Source organism: Oncorhynchus kisutch, linkage group LG8, assembly GCF_002021735.2.
Source record: "Oncorhynchus kisutch isolate 150728-3 linkage group LG8, Okis_V2, whole genome shotgun sequence".
NCBI lineage: Eukaryota > Metazoa > Chordata > Actinopteri > Salmoniformes > Salmonidae > Oncorhynchus > Oncorhynchus kisutch.
Window position 1 is genome coordinate 68,196,892 of NC_034181.2, and position 23,492 is coordinate 68,220,383.

The 23,492-nt window shown below is 43.0% G+C and overlaps 1 protein-coding gene and 2 non-coding genes across 4 annotated transcripts; 2 read left to right on the plus strand and 1 right to left on the minus strand.

Moving 5' to 3' along the window:
• Positions 1 to 4,347: 4,347 nt before the first annotated feature.
• On the plus strand, positions 4,348 to 4,420 carry trnar-acg (transfer RNA arginine (anticodon ACG)). The gene has a single exon. It is a non-coding gene; the product is annotated as a tRNA-Arg (tRNA).
• A 1,481-nt stretch (positions 4,421 to 5,901) lies between these two features.
• trnar-acg (transfer RNA arginine (anticodon ACG)) lies at positions 5,902 to 5,974 on the plus strand. The gene has a single exon. It is a non-coding gene; the product is annotated as a tRNA-Arg (tRNA).
• Positions 5,975 to 9,082: 3,108 nt separating this feature from the next.
• LOC109895234 (kinesin-like protein kif7) lies at positions 9,083 to 22,137 on the minus strand. 2 transcript variants are annotated; one of them, XM_031831020.1, is made up of 20 exons: positions 21,843 to 22,137; positions 19,490 to 19,904; positions 18,767 to 18,967; positions 18,197 to 18,599; positions 17,739 to 18,086; positions 17,337 to 17,529; positions 16,492 to 16,635; positions 16,103 to 16,261; positions 15,814 to 15,971; positions 15,577 to 15,698; positions 15,332 to 15,466; positions 14,996 to 15,204; positions 13,636 to 13,833; positions 13,100 to 13,225; positions 11,997 to 12,170; positions 11,608 to 11,823; positions 11,183 to 11,389; positions 10,819 to 11,017; positions 10,330 to 10,491; positions 9,083 to 9,956 (listed from the first exon to the last, which is right to left on the minus strand). In XM_031831020.1, exons 2-20 carry the CDS (start codon positions 19,815 to 19,817, stop codon positions 9,565 to 9,567), a joined length of 4,074 nt encoding a protein of 1,357 aa, XP_031686880.1. In that variant the 5' UTR covers positions 19,818 to 19,904; positions 21,843 to 22,137; the 3' UTR covers positions 9,083 to 9,564. The 2 variants fall into 2 exon arrangements, with proteins under 2 accessions (XP_031686880.1, XP_031686879.1); XM_031831019.1 differs by having other exon boundaries at positions 11,997 to 12,173; positions 21,843 to 22,136.
• Positions 22,138 to 23,492: the final 1,355 nt, after the last annotated feature.

Below are 23,492 nucleotides of genomic sequence, written 5' to 3' on the forward strand. Positions count from 1 at the left end.
TATTTAAGCCTGCAGTCTACACTTTTAGCATGAGCATTTTCTTCTCGCTAATCCCCCTTTTTACCTTCAATGCTTGGCACTCTCCATGTTTCATGTTTGAAAGCAGATATTCTACACCACAACGTTCCGCTCCAGCAGTGTATGTAGCCAATAGGCAATGAGAATAGAGAAAATACAAATACTTTATGGAGGGTAAACGATTTTATGGTTCATAGAATGTCGTGATCTAATTTCTCTAAACTATCAAACCGATTGAAGTTTCAATTAAGTTTGCAATATCACAGCCAACAAATCAATCTTAAAGTAACTCAAAAACCTATCTGGACTATGTTTTGTGGGTATTCAATTTTCCCCAGGCTTGGAAGACGAAATTCTTGAACTTATCTCGGATCTCCTCTCTCGGTTCGGCCCCAGTCGGACAGGGAAGTAGAGAAAATAATATGCAGAGATACTGTAAAAAGTATTGGTACCATTTATGTACCATTTAGGTACCATTTTGGATGGTGGTCCAAACAAAGGTAATGCATGATTATACGAGCTCTCAGTGATGGAGCACCTTGTAATAAAACTGATCTTAATATGTTTTGTATAGAAATACATGTATTTGCGAGACAACGGCAAAAAGGCATTAATAACATACGTTCTTTTTTAAAGGCTTTTTGGAGTAGGTATAATAACTGGACAGGCTTGTCTGTGCATTTTGTCGAATGCAACAACAACAAAAAAATTGGTACTGAAGGCATTCTAGTTTTTATTTTTGGTAAAATCATATGGTTATACTTGTGTGAGGCAGATTGTCTTCACTTGGCTATTTACTCAATTAGATCACACACACACGAACGCACGCACACACAGACGCACGCACAGACGCACGCACACACACGATATATCTTCCTCTATTATTTCTTATTTCTCGTGTTTTTATTATTTTTATTTTTTCTTATTAGTTATACTTTTTTATATTGAATACTGCACTGTTGGGTAGGGCTTTCAAGTGAAGCATTTCACTGTACTTGTACATGTGAAAAATAAACTTTAAATACACACACACGCAATCTTTACCTCACACACAAATGGATTTTCGAATGGATAAAAATATTCATTAATCGATCATAGACTCATGTCATGGACTAATGTCACGAGGGACTTTGTGGGGTTGATGGCTCAGGCAGTGACAGAACACGTCGCGGAGATAGCGGGTCAGTTCTTGACCTCTAAACCCTGGGTTTTGTTATAACAAAGTGGTGCTTTCACTGGGTCCGGTCTCTCCTTGTAGAGAGGGTAATTTAAGGTTAGGCTAAGTGCTTGTGTCTCTATAGACAGACGGATTACTAGCTTGTTAACCAATTGTGCGAGCCATTGTCAGATAATGCATTGTAAATTCGTTTATCAAAATAAAATGCCTGCAGTGATGTTACCCAGGTCAGCCAAAAAATTCTATCTTTCCATAGCCTTTATTCACACATATTAACCTGCTGAATCTCCAGATCAAATTGTTGAAATATATCCCAAATAGCAGTTTTTGGCAATCCGTAAATCGATTACATCGAATAATGCTGAAGCGCGTATAGACTTTTTAATCTTAATTGTATGTCACTGACCCGTGGTTTGACCGTCATCTGAAAAGAGAGGATGGGCCTATAAGAAATTCACGAAGAGGTTTGAATAATGGTCCAACTGACTTGGGCTATGCCGACATCTAGTGCTCGATTCATGTTTTTTCATTCCTCGTGTTATCATACTGTAAAGTCAATGGGATATGCTCTAGGCATAACCTCTATAACGTTTGTAATCGAAAATGCAATATATAATCTTAATTGGGCAATTAAGATAATTTCGTAAATGTTAGGTCTATTTCAATTTGTTTCAACATTGTAATATAGGATTGCTAATTGTTTGTGTCAGATGTTTTGTAATATATCAGAAATGATAGTATTAAATCACCAAAGTTATAGCCGAGACACAAACATCCTACTCTACAATAGATAGTTTATATTTTATATTTCTCCCCCAATGCATATTCACATCTTCTAAAAAAGTTTACAAACTACGATCAATGTTCTATAAGATATTTTTTCTAATATGCGAATATAATACACACTAAACCTAGGAATTAGATTCACTGCACAAAGAGTCCTTGTTTTGTTTGAAGAAGTCAAATGCAATCTTTTCCATGTTTGGTGCAGACAAGACTTTAAAATGATTTGTATAGTCCTAAAGTAGCTTTGTTAATGCAGTTGGTTAGCAAATGAATGAAAGTGTTCAATATGTAATTTTAGAACTAAAGTTGTGTTCTAACAAATGGCAGTGCACAGTTTCAGAGATCTAGAATTATAGATTTGTAACATTAAATGATAATAACATGTTTCATGTGTTTTAATTTGTTTGCATTATTACATGCCTCCTTATAATAAACAATAACATATGACATATCATTGAGACACGCCATTTCGACTAGAAAGTTAAACGAAACGATCACCATTGACTTACCACCCTCGAGTCCTCGAGTCCTTTAGTTCCGCAAGGACTCGGCATCAAGGGCAGGGAAAGAAAGGCTACAAACTTTTCCGTTTTGAATTTGGATGAAGTCGCTCCTTCCTCCTGTAAGGATATTAGTAAAACGGTTCCAGTCATTTGGCGCCATCTAGTGTATGAATCCATAAAGTCAAACAATTAAAATAGTAGGCTATTTGACACTAACAGTCAACAATGAATAACAAACACACTTCGATTAAACAAATGGGGGTGAAAAACAATTTATCAACAAATGGTTTCTACAAACGTATGTTCCATAATATGCATACAACATTTGATGACCATCATCAAATTAGGAAAAGGGCAGATGTAGCCTAGCCAGCACAGGCTGGATTGCAAATGTTCGTAAATGCTTGCAAAACATATCTGCTTTCCAGACCTGAACATTTTAGTTGGGGCTTTTGTCCATTTATTAGCAGCAAATATTAAAATAACAAGAATTAGATACTGGCAGATGTAATTACCATCTGCCATATCATAGTTCCAAAGGGTTAACATTGAGCAAGAATAGTATGCTCTCCTTACCTATGCATCCCTAATTACTGGTCACCTGTGTGTCTATATAGGCCTACATGTGACCATGACCCATGACCCAACATAGTGCCCTCTACTGTAGGACTAGCTTATAAATGAATTGGAATGTACAAAGACAGACAAACCATAGACAGCACAACACAACAACTATATAAGTAGGTCAACATGGCTCCTATAGCAGACATGGTTAACAAATCCATGTCATTTTGTCGCTTCGTCTGAATTACAACACTTTCCACACTGCTTGGCCTCATGCAACAATGTGGGACGAGCACCATTGTCTTATATCAGATTGCACAACGGCTGTCTGCACTGATCAGTTTTTATATCAAATGATTTTCTTACAGATATTTCAAAGTAGTGTGATGGATATTATTAAAACTCAGATCTACTGAAAAGCTTAGAATCCACCTATTCACTCAGAACCTAGCAGGGGGCCATGGAGATGACCCCAGTCTGTCAACCTGTAATTACAGCTCAGCTAACAGGAAGAGGTGCTCTTTAGGCTTGTCTGGAGAATGCTAAAAGACAGCATGTCAGTCGGTAAGCCTACAAGACAACAATATGTATTTTGCAGGTGCACAAATGTGTAAAAACCTAGTTTATGAAGCTTAGTTTAATCTACACAAAGTGTACACAACATTAGGAAACATTGCTCTTTCCTTGAAATAGACTGACCAGGTGAATCCATTTTACATTTCCATTTTAGTAATTTATCAGACAGTCTTATCCAGAGTGACTTACAATTAGTGCATTCATCTTAAAATAGCTACTGTAGGTGAGACAACAACACATCACAATAGTATCAAGTACATTTTCCCAGTGCTAGTCAGTGCTAGTGGGAAAAGCTATGATCCCTTATTGATGTCACTTGTAAAGTCCACTTCAATCAGTGTAGATGAAGGGGAAGAGACAGGTTAAATAATTCTTTATAAGGCTTGAGACATGGATTGTGTATGGTACCATTCAGAGGGTGAAGTGTCTTTGAACCAGGTATGGCACAGTAGTAGGTGCCAGGCACACCGGTTTGTGTGTGAAGAACTGCAACACTGCTTGGAATTTCACGCTCAACAGTTTCCCATGTGTATCAAGAATGGTCCACCACCCAAAGGACAAAAAATGCATCTAGGGAAATCTTTGAAGTCCCCGAATATTAACAGCATGGTGAGACCCAATCATATAGTTGTCCGCCTCCGAAGAAATTACGCCATGACATTGCACGACGTTACCAGGAATCAACCAATTATAAAGAAGCAATGGCGAGCAAAAACCAGAAGCGGGCTTGTGGCGCAATGGATAACGCGTCTGACTACGGATCAGAAGATTCTAGGTTCGACTCCTGGCAAGCTCGTTCACTTCCCTTTTGCACCATACATCCAAATCACAGAACGAGATTCTCACATGATGTTATGTCTATTCAGTGCATTCAAATAAAAAGTATCGGCAGAAAATATCCATTGTTATCGCCAGAGGCCAATGTTAGCTAAGTTAGCTCTTTGTTATCATTACGCAGGATATTCACAACATTTAACTACACAACACAGATGCCCACCCCAAATGGAGGGCTCCATATTTCTCTGTATTTACATGATTAGTTGACAGTAGGTGGGGACGGGAGGTCCTGTTGAAATACAAACTCACGTTGACAATTTCTTCTTAACAGGTCTGCTCCATGAAGCACAAGAAGTAGGAATGCCCAGACTTCTTTTTATTTTACCTTTATTTAATTATTAACTAGGCAAGTCAGTTAACAACACATTCTTATTTATAATGATGGCCTACCAAAAGGCAAAAGGTCTCCTGCGGGGATGGGGGCTGGAATTAAATATAAATAATAAATTATAGGACAAAACACACATCACGACAAGAGAGACAACACAACACTCCATAAAGAGAGAATAAGACAACAACATAGCAAGCCAGCAACCCATGACAACACAGCATGGTAGCAGTACAAAACATGGTACACACATTATTGGCCACAGACAAAAGCACAAAGGGCCAGAAGGTAGAGACAACAATACATCACACAAAGCAACCACAAATGTCAGTAAGAGTGTCAATGATTGAGTCTTTGAATGAAGAGATTGAGATAAAACTGTCGAGTTTGAGTGTTTGTTGCAGCTCGTTCCAGTCGCTAGCAGCAGCGGACAAAAAAGACGAGCGACCCAGGGATGTGTGTGCTTTAGGGATCTTTAATTTAACAGAATGTGACAGGCAGAACGGGTGTGGATGGGGGCTGCAGTAGGTATCTCAGATAGGGGGGAGTGAGGCCTAAGAGGCTTTTATAAATAAGCATCAACCAGTGGGTCTTGTGACGGGTATACAGAGATGACCAGTTTACAGAGGAGTATAAGCATGTTAGCTAATCCTCCCCCTAACCCTACATTTAACCCGTTTAGCTAACCCTAACCTAACTCCTAAACTCAACTCTAACATTAACCCTAACCCTTAGCCATGTTAATGTTAGCCAGCTAGCTAACATTAATACCTAGCTAGAATTCGTAACATATCATGTTTTGCAAATTTGAAACATGTTGTACATTTAGCAAATTCATAATATATCATACACATGTGTTATTGGACATGCACAAATTAATACATACCATACGAAATGTAACATATCATACTAAATGGAACATCTTCGGATTTAGGTACAGAATAATACGAAATGCTCTGAAACCAGGTTGCAAATCGAGCTCTGTCTGTACCACACAGCTTCCCAAATTTTGTAACAATGCTGAAGGCTCCATAAAGCTCAATTTTACTACAAATCGTTTACCTGGAATTGACCAATTAAAAATTGCTGGTATGGCTATTTGTATCATCAGCGGGCTTGTGGCGCAATGGATAACGCGTCTGACTACGGATCAGAAGATTCTAGGTTCGACTCCTGGCAAGCTCGTTAATTTTATTTTTGCACCACCCATCCAAATCACAAAACGAGATTCTCACGTGATGTGATGTCTTTTCAGTTCATCCAAAGAAAAAGGATCTGCGGAAACTATGCATTATCACCAAGAGAGGCATATGTAATGCTAGGTAGCGTTAGCTAGCTACAGTAGCTAACGTTAGCATTATTCGAGAGTCTTTGTAATCATCACGCAGGCAACACAGTTGCCAACCCAACATCAGCACATACCCTAATTTAACCGTAAACCTTTAAACAAACTCCTGAACTTATTTCTATAACCTTAATCCTAATCCCTAACCTAGCTAACGTTATCCACCTAACTAGAATTTGTAACATATCACACGTTTTACCTTTGTACAGTAATTGACCAGGAATTGAAGAATTACAAAAAAGCTATTTTGGCATCACATTCCAGTACTGGGCTTATGGCGCAATGGATAACGCGTCTGACTACGGATCAGAAGATTCTATGTTCGACTCCTGGCATGCTCGTACATTTTTTTGCCCCTTAAATTGATCCAGGATCGTGAGATCAGTATTATAAATCATTGTGTGCTATATTTGCCCTCTGTAGCAGCAGAACTAATTTATAGACTTATGCGGTGGCGGTGGTCCGTCTGTCCTTTTTGTGAAATGTGATGTCAAATTCTCCTGCCCTATCTGATGTACTGTGTAATCATTTACTAACGTTTAGTTCTAGGGTGCACCCTCTATAACCACTGTTGTTATTATTTGACCCTGCTGGTCATCTATGAACATTTGAACGTCTTGGAATAATTTTATTTAACCTTTATTTAACTAGGTAAGTGAGTTAAGAACAAATTCATATTTTACAATGACGGCCTACCCCGGCCAAACCCTCCCCTAACCCGGACGACGCTGGGCCAATTGTGCGCCGCCCTATGGGAATGAGCTGGCCTTAATGGCCATGAATTCTTCTTATAATCTACACAAGTCACAGCCATAAGAGAACTGACCACATAGAGAGATGATTTAATTACTAGTTCCAGAATGTGGTGAAACCAGTCTAATTGGAATGATTGGCAGTAGAGGCATAATCCTGATTTTACTTATGCAGGAAAATAAAAGGCATGTTATACATCAGAAAAAATATAATCATTGTCAACCTAAGATTGTCATAACTATAAATACAGTTTATATACCAATTTTCTGTATAAATAGTCTCTAAATACACTATATACACATAAGTATTTGGAAACCCCTTCAAATTTGGGGATTTGGCTATTTCAGCCTCACCCGTTTCTGACAGGTGTATAAAATCAAGCACGGCATGCAATCTCCATAGACAAACATTGACAGTAGAATGGCCTTACTAAAGAGCTCAGTGACTTATAATGTGGCACCGTCATAGGATGCCACCTTTCCAACAAGTCAGGTCATCACATTTCTGCCCTGCTCGAGCTGACCTGGTCAACTGTAAGTGCTGTTATTGTGAAGTGGAAACGTCTAAGAGCAACAACAGCTCAGCCGCGAAGTGGGAGACCACACAAGCTCACAGAACGGGACTGCCGAGTGCTCAAGCACATTGTGTGTAAAAATCATCTGCCCTCTGTTGCAACTCTCACTGCCGAGCTCCAAACTGCCTCTGGAATCAACGCCAGCACAATAACTGTTTGTCGGGAGCTTCATGACATGGGTTTCCATGGCCGAGCAGACGCACACAAGCCTAAGATCAACGTGCGCAATGCCAAGCATCGGCTGGAGTGGTGTAAAGCTCTTCGCCATTGGACTCGTTCTCTGGAGTGATGAACCATGCTTCACCATCTGGCAGTCCGACAGACGACTCTGGATTTGGTGGATGCCAGGAGAAATCTACCTGCCCCAATGCATAGTGCCAGCTGAGAAGTTTGGTGGAGGAGAAATAATGGTCTGGGGCTGTTTTTCTTTTTTCGGGCTAGGCCCCTTAGTTCCAGTGAAAGGAAATCTTAACGCTACAGCATATAATGATATTCTAGACGATTCTGTGCTTCCAACTTTGTGGCAACAGTTTGGGGAAGGCCCTTTCCTGCTTTAGCATGACAATGCCCCCATGTACGAAGCAAGGTCCATACACAAATGGTTTGTCGAGATTGGTGTGGAAGAACTTGACTGGCCTGCACAATGCCCTGACCTCAACCCCATCGAACACCTTTGGGATGAATTGTAGCGCTGACTGTAAGCCAGGCCTAATCGTCCAACATCAGTGCTCAACCTCATTAATGCTCTTGTGCCTGAATGTAAGCAAGTCCCCTAGTGGAAAGCCTTCCCAGAAGAGGTGGAGGCTGTTATAGCAGCAAAGGTGGGAGCAACTCCGTACTAATGCCCATGGTTTTAGAATGAGATGTTCGGCAAGCAGGTGTCCACATACATTTGGTCATGTAATGTACTTCTACATCTGCATTGCTTGCTGTTTGGGGTTTTAGGCTGGGTTTCTGTACAGCACTTTGTGACATTGGCTGATGTAAAAAGGGCATTATAAATACATTTGATTGATTGATAATGTATATGTAAATAGACCATAAATGTCTACATTTTCATTTTATTTTAAAGCTGTGAGAGATATATGATACAATATCAGTACCTGTTGCATTTACAGCTTGTCATCAATTGATTTCAGCCAGTGTATGGCTGTGGAGTGACTGCATTGTTTGAATGTAATGTCATATGGGCAGTTAATGGAAACATTTATGGAATCATTCCTCTAAAACTGTCTGGCTAGCGCACTAACAATCATACAGTGCAGTTACATTCTTCAAATTCATTATTTTATCACAGCACTGTCATACCATGGTTGACCAACTCCCTAACCAAAATGGTTGATCTTTATCCCATCATAATTACGTTTCATTCCCATTCTAGTATTCTAATTCTGACTGGCCACCCCTCTGAGCCTGGTTCCACCCTTCTAGGGAGTTTTTTCCTAGTCACCGTGCTTCTACATCTGCATTGGGGTTTTAGGCTGGGTATCTGTATAGCACTTTGTGACTACTGCTGATGTAAAAAGGGCTTCATAAAATACATTTGATTGATTGATGTCCAAATGTATGGCTTTATGCATTTAAGATAACAATTTTTATAATTATTTAGTCACCAAACCACGACTTTCAATATTTTTTATATCATGCCTTTACAATATGTCAGTCAGAGCTTACAGAAGCAAGAATCATATTTTATTTCACATACAGAAATGGGTAGTGACGACAAAATAGCAACAGTGAACAGTATAACCTGTTTATGATGACAACGTCTATTATTGTACAAGCGGATGAATTACACGGAGGAAAAGAAAAGTGCTTGATATAGAAAACAAAGATCATTCTTCAACATTTATTTATAAAACCACAAATATAGAAAAATGAGAAGGGATGAATACAAAAGATATACAGTTTATAAAACAAATACAATTTTAACAGTACAAAAACAGGAAAAAAGAATGAGTCAATTTTGACACGTTGAATTGAACTTGATTCTGTTTAATTTTAAACAGGATCCTGCCATTAAGCCCTTTGGCATTTAAACTGAATTCTCCCGTAAGGTCCTTTTGCATTTCAACTCGATTCTACCATGAGGTCCTTGAGCTTTTAAACAGGATTTTTCCTCACATCAATTCTGGAATTGTTTGAGATCAGCGGTCCGGTGTTGAGGCTGGATCGGCGGGACTCTCTGCGTGATTTGGCAAATGGCAGAGATGTCGTTCCACTCCAAGGCCCCATGCCTGTCTGAACCACCCGGTTTACAGGCGTCTCCACGGCCACCCGCTGCTGTAGCTCCTCCATGCCGCAGGGGTCCTCGGTGGGGAGGGAGGAGCGCCTCCATGTGGCAGGGAGAGGGGCGTTGACCAGCTCCCTTATTTCCTCCCGGGACCTGGTTGGTCTCTCTGGCTCCCCTGGCCCTCCCCTACGGCTGTCGTCTGGGCCACGGCTCAGCCTCTCCACACTGCCACTGCCTGCTGTTCTGCCCTCAAAGACCAGAACTGCAACGCAACATATAAAATAATGAATATTCACGGGCCTCACAGCCCAGCACTGAACAGGACAGACTAGGACAGAATACTCACAAACACTGAATGTTGAATACTTATTATTCCCTGACAGATGTGCATTTTACATATGTACTTTTTAAATTTTTTATCTGAGAGAGCAGATGTCTGAGTATTTGAGCAGATGAGGATTATTTTAACAGAAATCAGAGATTGGATTATGTTTTTTATACCGATGCCTTCTGTTATCTTATCTTACCTACATTATGTTACATAAAGTACATTAATGTACTTTACCTACTGACAAGGGCGCTTTGTAAAAAAAATGACAATAGCATGTCCCTATCCAAAATGAGCCATACAGTACCCTTTCCCTGCTCCATGGGCTGGCTGGCGTTGCCACACAGCTCCCTGAACCGGTTGCTCAGTTCCAGGTTGGCAGCCTTGTAGTGGTTGAGCTCTTTACTGAGGTTATGGATCCAGCCTTCGTACTGCCTCTGCCTCCCCGCCAGGCCCTCGTCCATTTGCTCTGTAGGGAAGTAAACATCAGCGGGACCACAACAATACCCGAGGAACACTGCGCTGCAGATAATGGGCCTGGTGGCTGTTATCACACTGGGTGTGGGATGGTTGAATGGGAGGTATAGACATGGCAAACTGAATGGAGATAAAATATCAACAATATATATCTTAAAAATAGAAAGGGGTAGTTGTTCCCATGTCTCATTTTGTTGTCTTGAGGTGGAGCAACAAAGTGTGCCTAGATCTTTGTTGAAAACAAAAAATGTTGGTTATATTCTGACATGTTCTGCCTAAATCCTACAAGTGTGTGTATTTATTTGTGTGTGAGGCCCACCTCGGCACTGCTGCAGCAGTAGCTGTACACTCCTCTCGTGCTCCTTCTGCTGCTGTGTGAGCCTGCGGTCCGTGTCGAGCTGCGTGCGGTCCAGAGCGTTCTCCAGCCACTGCACCAGCTGTAGCTGCTCCTCACCACGCATCTCTAGATCTGCCAGGGCCAGCTGCAGCTTACGCTCCTCCTCCCGCAGCGACACCACCTACACACACAAACAACTTACATTCCCCATCTTTCTCTCTCTCCATTTCCATGCTGCTTTGAATCAGAATGGAGACTTGCCGTGTACACATTGACTATGTGGCCATATATTTAAGCTGACACAGTGAAAACCAGAACAGCAGGGAAGAGGGACACACAGACAGACCTTGTCAAAGTACTTGCAGAGCAGCGCACGGGTCTCTGAGGCAGACAGGTAGCTGAGTTTGGCCATAAGGTTCATCTCCCACTGGGAGAGCATGCTGGCAGAGGCCCTCAGCTGCCTTTGTCTCTGGGTGATGGCCTCGTTCTTATACTCTATAGCAGCGTCCAGAGCCTCGATGGCCTCGTCCAGCTGGAACACAGACCGCTCCTCCTGGGGACAGAACAAAGAGAGTCACAGGGGTTGAAATGGGGGGGGGGGAATACAGGCACACACACAATATACCAAACTACAGGGGCACCGCCTGCATTGACACTCAGAACCTAACACGCCAAACTACAGAAACTATACAAATACTACGTATGGAAAGAATCCACAGAGAAGTGTTGGGGCGGTGTTAGAAGCTTCTGTAAGCCTGTAGGGTCTCTGACCTCTGGTGAGAGCAGACTACCCTGCCGTAGTTTGTCATCCAGCTCCACTCTCTGTTTGAGCAGTGTGTCCTTCTCCTGGCGCAGGTTGTTGATCTCCTGGCGGATCTGCTGGGAGTCCTGGGCACTGCTGCTGCGGAGCAGGCCGTTCCTCTCACTCAGCTCCCGCTCCAGAGACTCGATACGGCCAGACAACGTCACAAGGTCCTCACTGAGGGCCTACAGGGAGAGAAGAGATATACTACAGTTGAAGGAAAGACGCTACTCGGCCATACTAGATTTATTAATGATTTATCAATGAGTACGGTAAATCATTAAATTGAAATTAGCTTGGCAAACCACTGTACCTAAAGGGCCACTGAGTGTGTGGGGCTTGTTTAATGTGTGTGTACCTGACTGGAGCGGAGTCTTTTGGTCTCCAGGCCACTGCGCTCCTGCAGCAGGGCCTCCTTCTTGGCTAGGATCTGTTCCCTCTTGGTCAGCTCTCCCTCCAGGTCCTCCAGTCCTTTCCTCTGCTCCAGAACACTTTCCATCTCCTCATCCAGCCAGCGCTTCTGCTCCTCAATCTTCTGCACGCACAGGAGCACATGCAGACACACTTCATTTGGATCCACAATGAAACACGGTAGTACCGTACAAAGGAATTCAATATTTCAGACGTAACTCACATTGCACACAAAAGGGGCAAATGTAGACACATCCCACATCTGAAGAACGTTCAATAACAAGACCAGCCATTTTGCTCATTGGAAGCCCAGACAAGAAATAATTAAACACTTGTGCCCCACAACATTGTAAATCTATAACTGACAGGCAGCTGGGAGTTTTTGTTGTTGATTGCCTATCATTCAGTGTATTGATCTATATCGCACCTATCTCCATCACACAGACTGCCAGGTCTCTTACTCTATTCATTAAAAAGACCATGCTAAGAGACCCACTAAAACAGGCTTTCTCACAGAGTTCAGTATGGTGGCTGTGTATCACACTGGTCCAGTGTGAGTGTCAGTGTGAGCGTCAGTGTGAGCTCTGGGCCTGTCCAGGCACATATGATAATGACTTGAGACTCTCTCCACTCAATGTGTACTATGAGTGTGAGATATACGGAAACACACAGGGGAAACTCAGCTGCATTTAGTTGCTGGGGGATACGAGACATTTTTCATCTTTCACTCTTAACAATGGAAATAAAGCCTTTGGATGTTGGAACATGCTTTTTGGATAAATATGTAGCCAGCTGATCTCCTGGCCAGGCTAGTTTTAGTTGTTACTCATATATAGAGGAAACTATGGATAAAACCACATAAAATACTTTAAAAGGCCATAGAATTACTTTATAAATGGTGTAGAACTACTGCATGGTTTGTATGTAACATCTGTATAAATGCTTTTGAGATTCTATGCCTATTGTATAACTGGTGTATAAATACTTCATCAACTGTTTATATGTGCTATATAAATGCTTCATAAGCATTGTACAAGACCCATGTCACACCAGTTGCTCCTCCAGTGATATGACAGAGCCGTTGCTGCCGCTGCGTCTCTGTCTCTGGAAGGCAGCAATCTCCTCAGTCTTTATCCTCAGGATCTTCTGCTGCTGTTCATTCTTTATCTCCAGCTCCTTGAGAGGGAGGGATGAAAAGAGGGAGGGAAAGAGGGATGGAAAGAAGGAGTATTCAGTAAAAACAGAGGGATACCAAGGTAGGCAGGCATCATATTCTAATAGCAACAATATAATTGCCATCAAACTGCCTAGTCCTCTCATTTGAGAAAACTGATGTGGGGAAATAGCTGCTTAGAAATAGCTGCTATGCATAATTCGGGTGTTAGTTACATGTTGGAATTCTGTCTGCAGAATTTAGGCCACAGTGGAGTGTTCGTAATACGCTATGAATGCAAATTAGTCATGTGTTGATGTCATGTGATCACTGAAAACTTTTGGATGTGACAAATGCCAATCCTTAAAAACCACAGCATTGTCCTGCTCCACTCTGTTTCTTAGTAGGTATTCTACATTCTTCAGGGCTGCACCTTGACTCTGTGCGTGCGTCGCTGCATCTCTGTCTCCAGGCGTCGTTTCTGTTGGCTCTCGTGTCGCAGACGTCTCTGCAGCTGCTCCTGCTGCTGCCTCATGCCCTGCACGCTGCGCTCCAGCTCCGAAACACGCCGCTCGCTCTGTGCAGACAGTGAGGCCAGCTGCGCCGTGTCCCTCTGACGCTGGCTCAGGACCTAACGCGCACACACACACGCCCACACACACAAATATGAATAAACCGACACAGGAGAGTACAAACTAGAGGTCGACCGATTGTGATTCAACGCCGATACCGATTATTGGAAGACCAAAAAAGTCAAATACCGATTAAAATCGGACGATTTTTATATATATATTTGTAATAATGACAATTACAACAATACTGAATGAACAATGAACACTTTTATTTTAACTTAATATAATACAAAAATAAAATCAATTTAGTCTCAAATAATGAAACATGTTCAATTTGGTTTAAATAATGCAAAAACAGTGAGAAGAAAGTAAAAGTGCAATAAGTGCCATTTAAAAAAGCTAACTGTCATGTGTCAATGTGCAGCGGTTAGGACGGAGTCAGGCGCAGAACACAGAACTGAGTAAAAGACGTACTTTACTCGAAAAGAAACAACAAAATTTCCACGCAGGGAAAACACACCAGCTCACAGAAGTCTTGAACACTAAACAAAGAACAAACACGCACAAAACCATGTGGGAACTAGAGGGTTAAATAGGGAATAAATTATAACGTAATGGGAACCAGGTGTGTACAATCAAGACAAAACAAATGAAAAAAGAAACGTAGATCGGTGGCAGCTAGAAAGCCGAACGCCACCGGAACAAGGAGAGGCACCAACTTCGGCGGAAGTTGTGACACTAATGTTTAAGTTCCTTTCTCAGAACATGAGAACATATGAAAGCTGGTGGTTCCTTTGGTCATTAATATGGTCAAATCCAGAAACTATCATTTATTTCGAAAACAAAACGTTTATTCTGTTAGTCAAATACGGAACCATTCAAGATTTTATCGAACGGGTGGCAACCCTAAGTCTAAATACTGATGTTACATTGCACAACCTTCAATGTTATGTCATAATTATGTAAAATTCTGGCAAATTAATTAGGGACTTTGTTAGGAAGAAATGGTCTTGACACAGTTCGCAACGAGCCAGGCGGCCCAAGCTGCTGCATATACCCTGACTCTGCTTGCACTGAACGCAGTTAATATTGCCTGCTAACATGCATTTATTTTAACTAAATATGCAGGTGTAAAAAAATATACTTCTGTGTATTGATATTAAGGAAGGCATTGATGTTTATGGTTAGGTGCAAGGAGGAGTCTGGCTCAGACAGACAGACCTGTACTTTGCTCTGTGCTGCAGCTATCTTCCTGCGACACTCCTGGGCCCTGGTCCTGTCAGTGACACCGCTGGTCTCCTTCTCATGTTTCTCCAGGTCCTGAAGCTGTCTCTGGGCCTCCTGGACCTCCTGCCTGGCCTGCTCAGCTTCCCCCTCCAGGGCAGAGATCTTACGGGTGTACTGCCTGTTCAGAGCCTGGGCGTCTTTACCTACAGTAACACATGATAACATCTGTCCCACCACTCCATGGTACATCACGTATTGTTTATGGGGCGAAAACAGGCATGTGATTGCCATCATATAGAAAGCCAGGAAGGAATGGTCTTAGGTATGTACCTGTCTTGACCAGTTCTCTGATGAGCTCCTCCTTCATGCGGATGGTGACAGACAGCTCTCTGATCTTCTGCTGGGCCTGTAGCAGGCCCCACTCTGACCCCAGACCCACTGAGCTGTCCCCTACACTAGAGTTGGCTGCACAGAGAGAAGGGGATGTAAACACATGTTAGTGCTTCCACAGTCAACTTAAATTTGAATTAGTTCATTTAGAATTTGATTAGGCCCCGTCCTGCTGTGGGACTCACATGGACGCCTGGTGGAGAATTGTTCAGAGGCAGGCAGCCCAGGCAGCTGAGACAGGAGACCTCTCCCTCCAACTGCTGATCCACCCATAATATCTCTCTTAGTCCAAGTCAGATTCACGTGTCTAAGAGATACATACAGTAGCCATCAATAACCTAGACAGTCAATGATGCTTGGGCATTCTATAATCTGCCTGATCTCACTCAGTTTTAAATAAAGATGTGATATTCTCTCCATACTTCCGTCTGTCGTGGCTCATGTTGACGTAAGTGTCCTCCTCCTCAGAGTCCTTCACCTCTCTTTCTCCTAGGTCTTCGTGGTCATGAGAAGATTGACCATAACCACACTGGATCTGGTCACCAAATGAGCTGCTCTCCACACAGTCCACTGGACTAACCTACAGCCAACACAGTCACACTCATAGCACAGCGACATACACTGTGGAACACACTACTGATTAACGTTGAGACTGTGGAACTTCATGCCAGTTTTCATTCCACTACTAAGAGGTGCTGATCAGTCAGGTACCTGTCTGTTGGTGAGTCCATTGTGGGAGTGGCTCGTGGAGCCCTGGGGGGCGGTGTGGGGGCGTGGTGTCAGGTGTAATCCCAACCTCGGTACACCTGGCCCCGAGAGCAGACACTGCAGCTCCACTATCACATCCTGCTGCTCCTGCAGCTTATCACTCTAGGGGAGGGGGAGAGAATAATTGAAACATTGAAACAATGAACAATGTTGATCATCTCTCAAGATGTAAATGATTATCTACGGAGACTAGTACTGAAATATTGGAGGCAAATGAGGACAGACTAAGAAATGAGACAAAATGTATTTGCTTTTATTCTTTGATGATTACAGTGCTGTCATGTTGAACACCAAAATGCCAGTAAGAAGTCAAAATGCTGTGTAGTTCTGACCTGCTGTTTGTACTGCTCCATAGCGTCCTCCAGAGCAGCCAGGAAGTCTGTGTTCTCTCTCTCCAGCTGCTGGACCTGGCCCTGGAGCTGAGCCATACTCTCCTCCCTCTTACGGCCCAACTCCTCCCCACCACTCTCTGCCTCCTGTGGGGTTCAATGACAGATACATTATGAGTCACAGAGCACAACAACACTTCCTGGATTGTTCGGTGAGATGATTGATGCCTTACCACCATAATTCCATCAGGTTGTTTGAATGCTTTTAGGATAGGATGAACTAGGGCTGGGCGATATGGCCAAAATATCACATCTTTTTAAAAATGTTGACAGTATGGCGGTATTTGACAGTATTTTCTGTTTCTGAAAAATAAACATTCTAAATATGTTTTATGAGCCGTGAAACGTCTCTCTTCACCTCTTCCTCTCAGAACCTTATCTGCGTGTGCCAGGAATCATTTATCCACAAGAAAATACTTTCAACCTCTAGCGTTGGGTGCGCATGCACTAGTGATCGGACAGATGAGCATGGACCAAAGTGCTTAAAAGTATGCCACCATGTGCATACATATGAAAACGTTATCCAAAACTGACCATGAAGTAGTCCACTTTTTGGAACTGTTAACTTACTTAGCACTGTATCAACATATCGCTATAAACAGCATTGTAAAAACCCATAGCAGGATGTGGGTCCATACCGGTATACCTTAAAATACGATATATTACCCAGCCCTAGGATGAACCTCTTGTTGATAAGATAAAATATTTTGTTAAGCCTTTTCTTTGAATAAATAGGAGCTTTATGAATATGTAGTGAGCGATGTAGTGATTGTTAATGTGTGTATGACCTGGTTCTTGACTGCAGCCCTCCCCCTCCTCAGAGCGGAGGTGTCCTCGGTGGAGCTGCTCTCGATGCCGCTGTCAGGTCCTGAGGCAGTGGTCAGGCCGCTGCGTTCTTCCTCCACAGAACACAGCCAGTCCTTCACCCTCAGGCCTTGCTCCGCAGTCAGCACCCCCTCACCCTGCAGCTCACACAGCAACCTGGGGATGGGTACACAGACTTACATATTCATACAACTACTCCTGAGCTCATTAGCCAAACACAACACCCACACACATCTATCCTCACAATAAAGTGCCCTTTTATGAAACTGTTTATGAAACTGATAATATTACTTCTAGTCAACTACTGAACTTAATGCCAGTGATTATTAAGAAAATTAAAGCAGTTTGTGTGCATTTCATCTCACCTGTATGCAGTGTCAGTGCAGGTCCTGTAGTGGGCACTCTGGGCTTGCAGTCTGATGATCTCTCCCTCTCCGGGGCGCAATCGCCTGTCTGGGTCCGAGCGGGCGATGATACGGGTCTCTGAGCGTTGGCGGTTCTCAAGGGCCCTGCGAAGCGCCCGGATCTGCTGCTCCAGCCCCTCCACACGGTCCGTCTCTCCTCGGCAGTTCACCGTGGCCCGATTCTGGATGTTGCGGGCTCGCTTGGCGTAGTTCAGTGTGTTCAGGCTCTCGTCAAAGTCCGCAGAGGAGGGGCTGATGCATGCAATCATCAGCGTCTTGGCGTTTCCTCCCAGAGAATCTTTCAAGATCCTGAATACAGAATTTAAATGTCAGACTTAAATTATTTGCAAAAAAAGGAGGAAAAACAATATACCCTGCACACCATTTTATGAGTCCCCAAATGTTAGATGACTACATACCTGGTGATTTTGGAGTCCCTGTATGGTATGTGGGTGCCTCTCCTCTTGGGGTCTCCCAGGGCTCCTATGACATTCCCCAGGGCTAGCAGCCCACTGTTGATCTGGATGCTCTCCTTCAGCCTCTCCCCTGTGTTCCCTGTGCGGAGGATCCTCTCCGACCCCGCTAGGTCCACAAAGTGAAACTTAGAGGAGAGGACGTGAGGCCCGGTGCCCGTGGTGGGGTTACCATGGGCCCGGGAGCTGCCACTGCGCTGGTCCATGTGCACACTGAAGATGGTGTGTGAGCGGCTAGAGTGGGGGTTCATCTGGGTGGCACCTGTGTGTCTGGCCGTGTTGCCAGACTCCAGCAGGCTCAGCACCTCGTCCAGCCCCTCCACTTCACACTCCTTCACCCCGCACAGCACTGCAGGGAAGCGCACACACGAGCACAGACAGGGACATGAATAACTAACACACATGACTTTGACTCCTCCCTACCCTCATGTTGAACTTTAAGATCCCTGACAACACAGAGAGATGCTTGTTTGTGATAAATATTTGTTGGAAAAACAAACAAACAAATATCCATACCAATGTTGCCCTTGTCATCCTCTCTGATGTGGATGTCCTTGCTGGCTGTCTCCACCTCCAGCAGGTCCCTGAAGTCCTCCTTGTACACCTCCAGGTAAGACACTCGGACAGAGAAGTCACTGAGGTCATTCTCATCCAGCAGCTTGAAGACCTCAGCCACAGCCCTGGGGATGATGCCCTGCTCCTCATCCCTAAAGGAAGCTACACACAGAGACACTGGGTTCATATACCCTGTATGGTATAGCCTAGTAACCTCTCTGAGGATAATTAAGTATGTACGTATATAAAACCATTGCCTGCAGCTTTGCACTGTTTTCATTGAAGGAACACGTACCTCTGACACACACATGCACCACAGAACTGATCTAATATAGCACATACTTCATCACACACAAACACACACGCTCTGTGTTGTAACCATAACCCACCCACACAGATTTGCCATCTCACACACCAGTAGCTCAGATGGCAAGCCTGTCTGGTATGGACTGTTCCCGCAGGCTGTGGCAGCTGAATTGTAGGAAGTGCAGTTGGCTTCCAGGATGGGTGTGAACTCTCTGCATATCAGCATTTCTATATCACACACCAGAAGATGTGCATCTATTCTCCGCTCCTCTACACTACAAGCTAGCACATCTCCTCTGATGGAACTCAAAAGACATAGAACAAAAATGATTAAATGACCAAACATTGCAGGTAGCTGGGAAGAAACCAGAAACTCACAAAGGTTGGCTTCTCCGATAGTGTAGGTCTTCCCAGAGCCTGTCTGACCATAGGCGAAGACAGTGGCGTTGAAGCCCTGAAAGAAGGCCTCTATGAGGGGCTGGACACACACAGCGTACACCTCCTCCTGGCAGCTGGTCTCCTCAAACAGGAAGTCACAGTGAAAGTGTCGGTCGTGACCCAGAGTGACCCTGCGCTGCTCAGGGTCAGCCGTCATGCAGCTCTCGTGGCTGTGCAGCAGCTCCTTGGGCAGCAGGGGGCGCACTCGAACAGCGACCTGTACCGCCGTGTCCTCCACCCTGCCATGGCCAGGCACTTTGGGAGACATCGCTGGCAGGCTGGGCTAGTAGTCAGGGGTCCAGGACTCCCTTCAGGGTCTCTGGTTTGTGAGTTCAATCATCTTAAACAGGACATCCTACACAGGCCAAAATAACCACAATCAACTCATACACTCATACAGAAAACCCCATCAATAATCCTCATACAGAAAATATGTTAACATTCAATAGAAATAAGAAATAAAATGTGTCAATGAAAGAAAATGCCAGTAGAAAGAGACTAAACAAATATATTGTGTAAATAATATATTATAAACTGGGTGGTTCGAGCCCTGAAGGCTGATTGGCTGAAAGCTGTAGTATATCAGACCGTATACCACGGGTATGACAAAACGTTTATTTTTACTGCTCTAATTACATTGGTAACCAGTTTATAATAGCAGTAAGGCACCTCTGGGGATTGTGGTATATGGCCAATACACCACGGCTAAGGGCTGTATCCAGGCACTCTGTGTTGCGTTGTGCATAAGCACAGCCCGTTGCCATGGTATATTGGCCATATACCACACCCCCTTGGGCCTTATTACTTAAATATAGGCCTAGCTCTATCTAGTTATATAGACAATGCCAATGAGTCCATGCTATAATGGGAACTTAATAGATGGCATTGTTATCTGGTCATAATAAAATAAGCATCTAGCAAAGCAATATGTGGATTTCTGTAACTGGCTAGTCATCTGCTAAACAGCACGTCCAGTCTGAATTTGTTTTGGGGATTTTATACATTAATTACTTTAATTGAAAAGATGTCTGACGTCTAGACCGCCAAGTAAACAAAAACTTTGATTTGGAACTCGCGCAGCCTGCTGGCTAGCTTTAGCTTAGTTACACACGATGGCATAGCTCTGGTCCATTGCGTGTCCATTGCATAGTCGAACCCAATCAATGATTTGTAGAGTAGACCCAAAAGTATAAATGTTGCCAGAGAGTGCTGTCTGGAGAAGTTTTCCAGAAATCTGTATACAATAATGAGATGTTAATGTCTCCGCCCTAATAACGGGAGTCATTGTCTCAAAGGTGGGAAGGCGTTTATGCAAAAAAGTTGCCCATACATACTAACGCTTGGCATCTTCCTCTCTGACCCTTCTCTGCGTGTGCAGGGTACCATTTATCATAAATAAAATACTTTCTACCACTGACGTCGGGTGCGCTTGCACTAGTGGCGATCCGTCGTATGAGCGTGGACCAACGTGCTTAAAGGTATGCCACCCTGTGCGCACATAAGAACACGTTATCCATCACTCTGGCAACATCTTTACTCTGAGTTACAGCAATGGTATATTGATGCCAGTCACTAAACAAAAGTAATTTACAGACAAAAATAACACTCAGACTGAAGATGATGTTAGCAGATGGCAGTTATGGCTGTGATGTATTGTTGTCTCTACCTTCTTGCCCTTTGTGCTGTTGTCTGTGCCAAGTAATGTTTGTACCATGTTTTGTGTTGCTACCTTGCTATGTTGTTGCCTCATTTCTCTTTATGTAGTGTTGTCTCCCCTGTGATGCGTTTTGTTCTATATTTATATTGTTTTTATTTTTAATCCCAGGCCCCCATCCTCGCAGGAGGCATTTTGCCTTTTGGTAAGAATTTGTTCTTAACTGACTTGCCTAGTTAAATAAAGGTTAAATAAATAAATGACCAGCCAATTTGTTGTCATCGCGCGATGGACCAGATCTAACGATAGTCTCGGTAGCTAGCTGGCTAACTAGCTAGGAAAGTAACTTTTGTTGCTAACTCACGAACGTTAGCTGGCTAAAATTGTTTTACGAGAACAACACAATACATATACGTATACCGTAACGTTAGTTGCCAAAATAGCTAATTTGGTTGAGTAGCTTCACAGAACGCCATAGTTAGCTAGCAGAATTTGGCCCCCCAAAAAGTTAGCTAGCTAACATTAGCTAAAACTTTTTTTTTTGTTACACACAAATTAGTTATCCCGTACCTCTTATGCATACATAAAGCATCCACAAACAAATGTGTACGTAAATAACAGTGAAATGTATTCACTTACTGAAAACTTTAACTTTTCATCTTCCAATCCATTACCCTCCAGCAGAGAGGCTTGAGAGTTGCAGGGAAGGTGTGGGAATGTTTGGATGAAGTGATGTCATTCAGTAGACACTAGCAGATGCTCGTCCAAAGGGTTTCGACTATGTGGTGGCACAGATAGAACACATCTTTGGGTATACATCCATGACCGTAAGTTACTTTTTCGTAGCAGGTTAGGATAATTAGGTTAAGGTTAGGAAAAGGGTTAACTAAAATCCTTTACTAGCGTACTATGAAAAGTCACTTCCGGTCGCAGCTGTACTGTATCTATTCACAACCCGTCCAAAGTAATGTGCTGAGCGTGTTCAATTGAAACCGCTCTGGTCCAATGACTGTAATCAAACAAACTATGATTCTGAATGTTCTCCGGTTGTTTTACATTTGAATAAGACAGGAGAAATAAGAGTACTCTAGCAAATATGCAGTAGGTTATTTGGCAGTTTATCCTTCAATATTAAAACATGGTTAATCATAGTCTCATTATTATTATTGCAATATCCACATATGGTTGGCTACATTATGTTATCTATGTGATTTAATATATAGTGCATTCGTAAAGTGCATTTCGTTACAGCCTTATTCTAAAATGGATTAAATAAAACATTTCCCTCAATCTACACACAATACCCCATAATGATAAAGCAAAAACAGGTTAAACAGATTTTGCAAACAGGAAATGTTTGCAAATTTATAAAAAAACAAAACCTTTTTTATGAAATATCTTATTTGCATATGTATTCAGACCCTTTGCTATGAGACTCGACATTTTGCTCAGGTGCATCCTGTTTCCATTGATCATCCTTCAATGTTTCTACAACTTAATTGGAGTCAACCTGTGGTAAATTAAATTGATTGGACATGATTTGGAAAGGCACTATAGTTTTTTCTGTTGAGTTTCATAAATGATTGCTACTACACAGCAAACACCACAGTCTTTGACTTCATTCATACTTCGTTTTGAAGATTCTATGAAACAAATTATAACTTGTTCTGGCTTTGTTGGTGATGTCATGCTGTTTTCTGCAGCATTGAAGGTCCCCAAGAACACGGTTCCTCCATCATTCTTAAATGAAAGAAGTTTGGAACCACCAAGACTCTTCCTTGAGCTTGCGGCCCGGCCTTGGTCAGGGAGGTGACCAAGAACCCGATGGTCACTCTGACAGAGATGGTCACTCTGACAGAGCTCCAGAGTTCCTCTGTGGAGATGGGAGAACCTTCCAGAAGGACAACCATCTCTGCAGCACTCCACCAATTAGGCCTTTATGGTAGAGTGGCCAGATGGAAGCCATTCCTCAGTATAAAGGCACATGAAAGCCCGCTTGGAGTTTGCAAAATTGCACCTAAAGAACTCTCGTGCCATGAGAAACAAGATTCTCTGGTCTGATGAAACCAAGGTTGAACTCTTTGGCCTGAACTCCAAGCGTCACGTCTGGAGGAAACCTGGCACCATCCCTACTGTGAATGAAGCATGGTGTTGGCAGCATCATGCTGTGGGGATGTTTTTCAGCGGCAGGGACTGGGAGACTAGTCAGGATCGAAGGAAAGCTGAACAGAGCAAAGTACAGAGAGATCCTTGATGAAAACCTACTCCGGAGCACTCAGGGCCTCAAAC

What these genes read in the sequence shown, in the direction of transcription:
- LOC109895234 (XM_031831019.1), bottom strand. Translation starts at nt 19,817, where the DNA reads ATGTCTCCCAAAGTGCCTGGCCATGGCAGGGTGGAGGACACGGCGGTA. An exon ending in CAGAGAACTGGTCAAGACAG is followed by an intron (nt 15,205 to 15,331) that starts GTACATACCTAA and finishes GTGTTACTGTAG; the next exon opens with GTAAAGACGCCCAGGCTCTG. An exon ending in AAAGACTCCGCTCCAGTCAG is followed by an intron (nt 11,824 to 11,996) that starts GTACACACACAT and finishes CTCTCCCTGTAG; the next exon opens with GCCCTCAGTGAGGACCTTGT.